This window comes from Microcebus murinus, chromosome 11, assembly GCF_040939455.1.
Source record: "Microcebus murinus isolate Inina chromosome 11, M.murinus_Inina_mat1.0, whole genome shotgun sequence".
In the NCBI taxonomy this organism is placed as follows: Eukaryota; Metazoa; Chordata; class Mammalia; order Primates; family Cheirogaleidae; genus Microcebus; species Microcebus murinus.
In genome coordinates, this window is record NC_134114.1 from 50,487,685 (window position 1) to 50,497,333 (window position 9,649).

The window sequence follows — 9,649 nt, forward strand, 5'->3', positions numbered from 1 at the left end:
AAAGAATTGTACTCTTTCAATAAGTGAACTTTATGGTATGTTAATTATATCTCAAAGCTGTTATTTGTTAAAAAGTAAAAAAAAAGAAAAATGTTTTGTTCTTAAAATAATTGCTAAGGCCAACAATTTTCTTAGAATTATGATAAAATATAAAAAGGGCATGCTAGAAGGTGATCTTTTTTAATGAAAAAAACTCTAAATATTTGAAAGCACATGCCTATTTTGTTTATTAGTTGATTTTTATTAGAATTAAAGTATACTTATATTTTAGTTCTAATTAATAATAAACCTAGTTCAACCTGAGAAAGCTGATTTTAAAAAACCCTAGGATGTAAACTTTCAGTTAGACAGGGAGGAATAAGTTCTGGAGATGTATTGTAAAACATGGTGACTATAGTTAATAAAAAGGTACTATATACTTGATAGTCACTAGGGGAGTAGATTTTAAATGTTCTGACCACAACAAAAAGGATGTGTATGTGAGGTAATGCATATGTTAATTGGCTTGATTTAGCCATTCCACCTTGTAAACATGTTTTAAACATTACATTCTATACCCCGAATATATATGGTGTTTGTTAATTTTACTTAACTAATTAATTTTTTTTTTTTTTGAGACAGAGTCTCACTTTGTCACCCAGGCTAGAGTGAGTGCCGTGGCATCAGCCTAGCTTACAGCAACCTCAAACTCCTGGACTCAAGCGATCCTACTGCCTCAGCCTTCCTAGTAGCTGGGACTACAGGCATGCGCTACCATGCCTGGCTAATTTTTCTATATATTTTTAGTTGTCCAGCTAATTTCTTTCTATTTTTAGTAGAGACGGGGTCTTGCTGTTGCTCAGGCTGGTCTCGAACTCCTGACCTCAAGCTATCCTCCTGCCTAAACCTCCCAGAGTGCTAGGTTTATAGGCGTGAACCACCATGCCCGGCCAAATTTCATGATTTTATTTTTTTTTTAATTTATTTTTTTTTTTTTTGAGACAGACTCTCACTTTGTTGCCCAGGCTAGAGTGAGTGCCGTGGCGTCAGTCTAACTCACAGCAACCTCAAACTCCTGGGCTCAAGCGATCCTCCTGTCTCAGCCTCCCTAGTAGCTGGGACTACAGGCATGCGCCACCATGCCCGGCTAATTTTTTCTATATATATTAGTTGGCCAATTAATTTCTTTCTGTTTATAGTAGAGATGAGGTCTTCCTCTTGCTCAGGCTGGTTTCGAACTCCTGACCTTGAGCAATCTGCCCGCCTCGGCCTCCCAGAGTGCATGACTATAAGTGCCTTGAAAGCAGGGATTGTGCTTTTCTCCTCATCAGCCTAACATTATATTGACTAAAGAAACTAAATTATTTCATTGAGGAATAATATTTTTACAATCTTTCTCATGTTTGTGATGTATGTATGCTCCTAAACAGAATTATTTTGAGTTTTGAGATTATCTTATACATTAAGTCTCTTTTTAAATAAATTCTTATTATGTCAAATGTGAAATAACTATGTAGGTAAAATGCTTTATTAGGTAACACCAGAAAAATCGTAAAGGACTAATTGCATAAACCCTTAAAAGTATATTTGTAGTATATAAACCCACATACTTTGTGATACAGTAAACTTAGTTTGTCTAGGAATATATAACCATATTTTAAATTTTGTTTTTCCTTTCATCTTTTTGTTTTCTATACAGTATCGGGAAAATTGCTTGACAGCAAAAGCACTTTTTTCTGACTTCTGCCTGCCAGCTTTATGCCTTCAAACTCAGCTATTGCCATACCTTGCTATGCTAACCATTCCAATGAGAAATCAAGGTAATAACAAGTTTTCTCTTTTTTTTTTCAACTTTTATTAAAAAGTTTGTCGTCTCTTAACATACATTTTACTCTATTACTCAAATAGTTTATTTCAACTTTTATTGAAAACAAACCAAATCCAGTAACTTCTGCAATGCCTTACTAGAGGCTTGCCTCACAACTGAACTATCATTTCTGGAAGGGAAGTTTTTCTCTTTGTATAGAAGTAGTATTTTATATCAGTATCTTTTTGTGGGCTAACTTACTGCTATATGGATTGATATGTATATTTTCCTTTTTTATTTTTGATCTAGAATTAATAGATGCTTTTAGTTTTAAAATTAAAAAAAGCATCAGATAGGCTGGGTGAGGTGGCTCACACCTATAATCCTAGCACTGTGGGAGGCCAAGGCAGGAGGGAGGACTGCTTGAGCCCAGGAGTGTGAGGTTGTAGTGAGCTATGTTGACTTTAGTGCACTGGAGTGACATAGTAGGACTGTCTCAAAAAAAAAAAAAAAAAGAATATATCAGACAATGGAGAGGTATATAAAGTAAAAATTGAAAGTACCTCCCTATAATCACAATTTGTTTTGGACAGATTAATGTACATTCCAGACTTTCTTCTGTGCATTTAGAAACATGCAGAATGAGAAAAGGTTTAATTTACTTATATCACTTACCATGGATAGCCTTTCCTGTTGTATAAGTTAAGGTCAAAAAAAGCAGTGGTAAAGTATATTCAAATCTAACTCTTTTTTTCAAAATTTACAGTTTCACTTAACCCTATTAATGGACATAGCGGTTGATTTGTATATTAGAAAAATGTCCATTAATAGTATATTTACATTTTATTTTCAAGTTTTGAAATTATAAATAATGCTACAAACATTAGGGTACTTATAGCAGTGCACATTTGCACAAGTTATATGTCTTCTGAGATTTGCCTGTTTATGAACTTGATGAATTTTACCCTCAGTTTCTCTTTTTTAATATGTATTTTATTTTATTTATTTTTTTTTTTTTTTTGAGACAGAGTCTCACTTTGTTACCCAGGCTAGAGTGAGTGCCATGGCGTCAGCCTAGCTCACAGCAACCTCAAATTCCTGAGCTCAAGCGATCCTGCTGCCTCAGCCTCCTGAGTAGCTGGGACTACAGGCATGCGCCACCATGCCCGGCTAATTTTTTTTATATATATTAGTTGGCCAATTAATTTCTTTCTATTTATAGTACAGACGGGGTCTCACTCTTGCTCAGTCTGGTTTCAAACTCCTGAACTCAAACGATCCACCCACCTCAGCCTCCCAGAGAGCTAGGATTACAGGAGTGAACCACTGCGCCCGGCCTTTAATATGTATTTTAAAGGCCACATTTCATTAACAGTCATATGTCTGTGCCGGGCGCTGTGGCTCACGCCTGTAATCCTAGCTCTTGGGAGGCCGAGGCGGGCGGATTGCTCAACGTCAGGAGTTTGAAACCAGCCTGAGCAAGAGTGAGACCCCGTCTCTACTATAAATAGAAAGAAATTAATTGGCCAACTGATATATATATAAAAAATTAGCCGGGCATGGTGGCGCATGCCTGTAGTCCCAGCTACCCGGGAGGCTGAGGCAGAAGGATCACTCGAGCCCAGGAGTTTGAGGTTGCTGTGAGCTAGGCTGACGCCACGGCACTCACTCTAGCCTGGGCAACAAAGTGAGACTCTGTCTCCAAAAAAAAAAAAAAAAAAAAAAACAGTCATATGTCTGTAGTACTGTTCTTCAAGACAGAATAGAGAATTTGTGTAATATTAAAAATATCAAGACCAGATGTGGTGGCTCACGCCTGTAGTCCTAGCACTCTGGGAGCGCCAAGGCAGGAGGATCACTTGAGCCTGGGAGTTTGAGGTTGCAGTGATCTGGGGTGATGCCGCTGCACTTTAGCCCAGGCAACAGTGAGACCCTATCTCAAAAAAGAAAAAAGGCAAATATTCAAGAGCCCTCATAATATTAAATTTGCAAACTTAAGAAGTTCATTAAATTTAGTCAAAAGTATACTTCTCAGCTCTCCCTTGCAAAAAAAAAAAAAAATTTAGTCAAAAGTAGGATATTATCAATTTTTATCCCATTTCTTCCACTTTTACTAACTGTGTCATTTCAAAATTATTTTTTCTGTTCATTTCTGTCCTTCTGTCCTTCATCAGGGTATGTTGGTATGCCTAAAGGTGTCCCACATTTTCTGAGACTTTATTCATATTCCCAGGCTAGAGTGCCATGGCGTCAGCCTAGCTCACAGCAACCTTAAACTCCTGGGCTCAAGTGATCCTCTTGCCTCAGCCTGCCAAGTAGCTGGGACTACAGGCATGCACCACCATGCCCGGCTAATTTTTTTCTATGTATTTTTAGTTTGCCAATTAATTTCTTTCTATTTTTAGTAGAGACGGGGTCTCACTCTTGCTCAGGCTGGTTTCGAACTCCTGATCTTGAGTTATCCTCCCGCCTCAGCCTCCCAGAGTGCTAGGATTACAGGCGTGAGCCAAGGCGCCCAGCCTATTCATATTTTTTTATTCTGTTTCCTCTTTATTTTTTGATTTTATAATTTCTTTCTTATTATTGCTATTCTCTTTTTTTTTTTTTTTTTTTTTTTTGAGACAGAGTCTTACTCTGTTGCCCAAGCTAGAGTGCCATGGCATCAGCCTAGCTCACAGCAACCTCAAACTCCTGGGCTCAAGTAATCCTGCTGCCTCAGCCTCCCGAGTAGCTGGGACTACCGGCATTCGCCACCATGCCTGGCTAATTTTTTCTATATATTTTTAGTTGGCCAATTAATTTCTTTCTCTTTTTTTTTTAGTAGAGACAGGGTCTCGCTCTTGCTCAGGCTAGTTTCAAACTCCTGACCTTGAGCCTGCCTCGGCTTCCCAGAGTGCTAGGGTTACAGGCGTGAGCCATCTTTTTCTTTTAATTTTTTTTTTTAACTGAGACAGGGTTTGCTTTCCCATTGTGGATCCTCTGCTGTACTAATGAGCTGGGGCGAGGAGGATTGTACTTTGAAGAGAGTTCAGTGCCCCTGGGACAAAACCTCTGTCCTGTGAGCCGAGGCTTGATGGAGAAAGGGAGCCCAGGAACATTCTGCCCTTTGTTCTTGGCTGCCCCCACCTGGAATAAAGTTTTCATCTAGCTGAGCTAGGGATGTGGAAGGGAGGAGGAGATGGTGGCTCAGATGCCTTAGATGTTCTTGAATAAATGTTTTCTCATTTGCTGTATGCCCTTAGGACAATTTCCAGAGACTTTAAATGATTGATTTTTTTTAATAGTTTTCACCAGTTTTGATTATCTCACGAGGGAGTGGGTATACAAGACCTTATGTTATCATCCTTTAAGTCTTCTGTCATTCTTTTTCTTTTTGAGGATTGAATTGTGGTAAGCTATACATAACATAAAATTTATCATCTTAACAATTTTTTAGGCTACAGTGCAGTTGTTTTTAAGTATATTCACCTTGTTCTGCAGCTAGCTTCCAGAACTTTTTCATATCTCAAAACTGAAACTCTGTAACTGTTAAACATTAACTCCCCATGTCCACCACCTCCACCATTCTACTTTCTGTCTGTGTAAATTTGACTACACTAGGTACTTCATCTAAGTGGAATGATACAATATTTGTTCTTTTGTGAGTGGTTTATTTCACTTTGCATAATGTCATCAAGGTTCATCTGTTTTGTAGCATGTGTCAGAATTACCTTTTTTTAAGTGGAGTAATATTCCATTGTGTTATACACCACATTTTAGTTATCCATTCATCTCTTCATTGACACTTGGATTGCTTCTACCTTTTCACTATTATGAATAATGCTGCTATGAACATGGATATACAGATAATCTCTTTGAGACCCTGCTTTTAATTCTTTTGGGTATATACCCTTAAGTGGAATTGTTGGAGCATATAATAATTTTTTTTTTCAGATGGGGTTTCACTATGTTGCCCAGGCTAGTCAAACTCCTGAGCTCAGATGGTTCTCTGGCTTCTGCCTCCCAAGTAGCTGGAAATACAGGTGTGAGCCACCACTTCCAGCTAATAATACTACTATCAATTTTTTGAAGACCTGCCATACTATTTTCCACGATGGCTACAATGTTTTATATTCCCATCAGCAATGCAAAAGGTTCCAATTTCTCCACATCTTTGCCAACACTTGTTGTTTTGTTTGTTGATAAAAGTTATTCTAATAGATGTGAAATGTATATCTCACTGTAGCTTAGCTTTGCATTTCCTTAAAGATTAGTGATGTGAAGATTGGTGAAGCATCTTTTCATGGACTTATTGTCCATTTGTAGATTTTCTTTGGAAAATTATTTAAAACTTTTTTTAAATCTGTTTTCAGCTCAGATTTCTTTTATCCAAGATATTGGAAGGCTTCCTCTGAAGCGACACTTTGGAAGGTAAGCTGATCATCTTAATTTCCAAAGAGTTGTCACTGAAATGTCCACTGAATATGTTCAACATAAATTAATAAATGTTATTTGTAAAACCCAAGAAATAAATATTGTACCTAGTTGATTAAAACCCATATAATTGTATTTCAGACCCTTCATTTTATTAAATATAACAGCATATTTCACATACTCCCAATGGAATATAGCAGACTAAATAGAATCATGGAATCACACAGACAGAGGAATCTTTAAAATCCTCCAGTTCAACAAATCTTGCATGTCTATAAACACCTTTTCAGCTTTCCTGCCAAGAGGTATTCTTAGTCTATGCTTGAAGACTTGCAATAACCAGGGACTGCCTCAAAAGTAGCAGTATTCTTTATATTTTCTTATTTTGGAAAATTCAGATAAAAAAAATAAGAGATATCTATATTGTTCATTTTATTGGAAAATAGCTTCTGGGCCAATACCAGTGACTAATACAAAGTCTATACTTCAATTTAACTTAGCTCATTTGTGAGGTTGAATTAAGCACTCAGGCATTTTTAAAAGGTTTTAAAAAGGCTTGGTTACTGGACACATGGACAAAAGTAAATGATAGAAATGGCATCTATTACCTGTCCTACCTTTTCTCCTATTCCTAGTCCCAAATGAGAAACTCTTGTGTTCTGGCCTTTCCCCCCTCTGTCCTCATAGATTCAATAAGACCTTTGTAGTGTTAATGGTTTACTTTGGGTAGTGGCTTAGCTATGTGGAGCGATCTTTCCTGTCACTGAAAGACTATGATGGATGGACCTTGAAGCAGCATCCCACTGGGATGTGATCTTTAGCCCTTTTATAAACCTTACTTTTCCTCTCACATCTCTCTGAATCAAAGCAAGACTAGCTCTCTTTGCTAGCTCTTTTCCCTTCCAAGATTATTACATCAAAATAAAGGAAGGACAATTATCTTCTCTTGTCTTTTTCCTCCTCAGATATAATTAAATGAATGAGACTCTTCACTGTTTTATTGTTGGTTCAACTACTTGACCTGACTTGGGAGACTTGGGAGGCCATATTTTTGTCAGTGCTGTATATTATAGTACTAGTACTGTCATTAATCTTTGATTAATGTTGACTATTGAGCATATTTAACATGTTTGTTGTTGTTGAGACAGGGTCTCACTCTGTTGCCCAGACTAGGGTGCAGTGGCATCATCATAGCTCACTGCAACCTCAAACTCCTGGACTTAAACAGTCCTCTTGCCTCAGCCTCCTCAGTAATGGGGACTACAGGCAAATGGCACTACGCCCTGGCTGATTTTTATTTATTTATTTTTTTAAAGAGATGGGGTCTCAATATGTTATTCAGGCTGGTGTCAAATGCAGGGCCTCAAGGGATCCTCCCACTTTGTCCTCCCAAGTGCTAGGATTATAGGTGTGAGGCACTGCGCCTGGCCATATTTAATATGATCTTTGGTTCATGTTAGTAATATTTAGTATTTATTAAATGTTTATTTTAACTTAATATTTAATGGCTACATGGTTACCTATAATTCAACCTGCACCTTATTTTTATACATTTAGCTTCTTTTCAGCTTTTACTCTTCCAGCCTTGTAGCACATCAAATACTATTTACTTAGGATGAATTCCTAGAATGAAATTGCTGGATCAATAGGCATATACTTTTTGAGGCTTTTCCTCTTTATTGCAAGAATATTTTGCCAATTTTATATCCATTTACAATGTATCAATATGTTCTTTTCTCCTAACCCTTGCTGCCACTGAGTTTTACTATTTTAAAAATTTCTTTGCCAGTTTGGAAAATGACAATCATAGCTTATTATTTTAATTTCCTTTTTTTTTTTGAGACAGCATCTGGCTTTGTTGCCCAGGCTAGAGTGAGTCCTGTCAGCCTAGCTCACAGCAACCTCAAACTCCTGGGCTCAAGCAATCCTCCTGCCTCAACCTCTTGAGTAGCTGGGACTACAGGCGTGTGCCACCATGCCCGGCTAATTTTTTCTATGTATTTTTAGTTGGCCAATTAATTTCTTTGTATTTTTAGTAGAGACAGGGTCTCGCTCTTGCTCAGGCTGGTCTCGAACTCCTGAGTTCAAGCGATCCTCCCACCTCGGCCTCCCAGAGAGCTAGGATTACAGGCGTGAACCACCATGCCCAGCCTTAATTTCCATTTTTAAAATTAAAAGTTAGGTTGAAGAATTTATTTAGTAACCATTTATATTTTTTGTAAGTCCTTGTTTTGTACCCATTTTTCTATTTAATCTTTTTAATTTGTAAAAATTCTTTACTGAAGACATTAACCCTTTTTGTATTGTAAATTATAAGAATTTATTCACAATTTGTCATTTACCTTGTAGTTTTGTTTATATATAGTTAAAGGAACTGGCTAAACAGCACAACAAAGTTAAATGAAAGACTAGAGAAGATGGCTTCATAATCATCACAGTCATTGCATAATGGAATGTGTAAAGGGATCTCTTCCTTTGGTTTTTATTTTATTTTTTCTATTTTTCTCTTTTTTTATAAGTACTGTGAAGGAACTTTGGTTGTTTTTGATGTCTGTACTGTGAATCTTTTTTTTTTTTTAATTAAAAATTCTTTTATTTTTCTTTCTATTTTATCTAACCTTCTTGAATCAATGTACTGTGAATTTGACAGATTGAAAATGGAAGCCCTGACTGACAGGGAACATGGAATGTTAGGCACTGACAGTGGAGATGAAGCCCAGCTTGATGGAGGACAGCCTGCAGAGGAAGCTCTGGGTGAACCCACTCAATGCTCTGAACCTGAAACCTGGTCTCTTTCTTTGAGTCAGAATAGTGGGAGTGAACTGCCTGCCAGCCAACCTCAGCCCTTTTCATCCCAAGGAGACATAGAAGAAGAAGAAGACATAATAATAGAAGACTATGAGAGTGATGGGACATAACAGCCTGTTAATAAGATTGCTACTTTACAGATTCATTTTAGTTTTATTCAGTAGTACTTGAACAGAGTTAATACACTTTTCCGAATTACAATTTGTGAATTCTTCACTCCTGTAGTATTTCATCACAAGGAACTGACTCTTACCTTGAAGTAAATAGAAGATTAAGCCTTCAAGTAATCTAATTTGTTTCTATAGTATTTATTTATCTTGTGAGTGGTTTAAGGAGAGGAGGAAGTGTATGAAGTGTGTTTTGAACATTATACCAAATATCAGAAAATGTGAAGGACTAATCCAAAATACAGAAACTTTATAGGGGGGTTGTAAATATGAATTATAAAACAGTTTAGGATGCAATTATGAGTGTAAATAAACGTGGTGCCTTATTTACAGCTTATCGTCTCTAGCTTCTCAGATACCATTTTTATATGTTGTACAGTGGCATATCTTAGATACTTTTTGGAAAGTATTTACATAATTTATATCAAAATTAAAATGTTGAATTTCATTGTTTCTCCTGTCTTTTACCATTGCC

The 9,649-nt window shown here is 36.9% G+C and overlaps 1 protein-coding gene across 6 annotated transcripts in view; it reads left to right on the forward strand.

The window, feature by feature from the left end:
* Positions 1–9,620, forward strand: part of RAD17 (RAD17 checkpoint clamp loader component) — a 34,683-nt gene extending 25,063 nt beyond the window's left edge. For all 6 annotated transcript variants that reach the window (XM_012782995.3, XM_012783007.3, XM_020290011.2 and 3 more), the window contains 3 exons: positions 1,679–1,799; positions 6,139–6,196; positions 8,850–9,620. In XM_012782995.3, coding sequence (XP_012638449.2) covers positions 1,679–1,799; positions 6,139–6,196; positions 8,850–9,117 — 447 coding nt within the window. In that variant the 3' untranslated portion in view covers positions 9,118–9,620. The remainder of the gene's footprint in view (positions 1–1,678; positions 1,800–6,138; positions 6,197–8,849) is intronic.
* Positions 9,621–9,649: the final 29 nt, after the last annotated feature.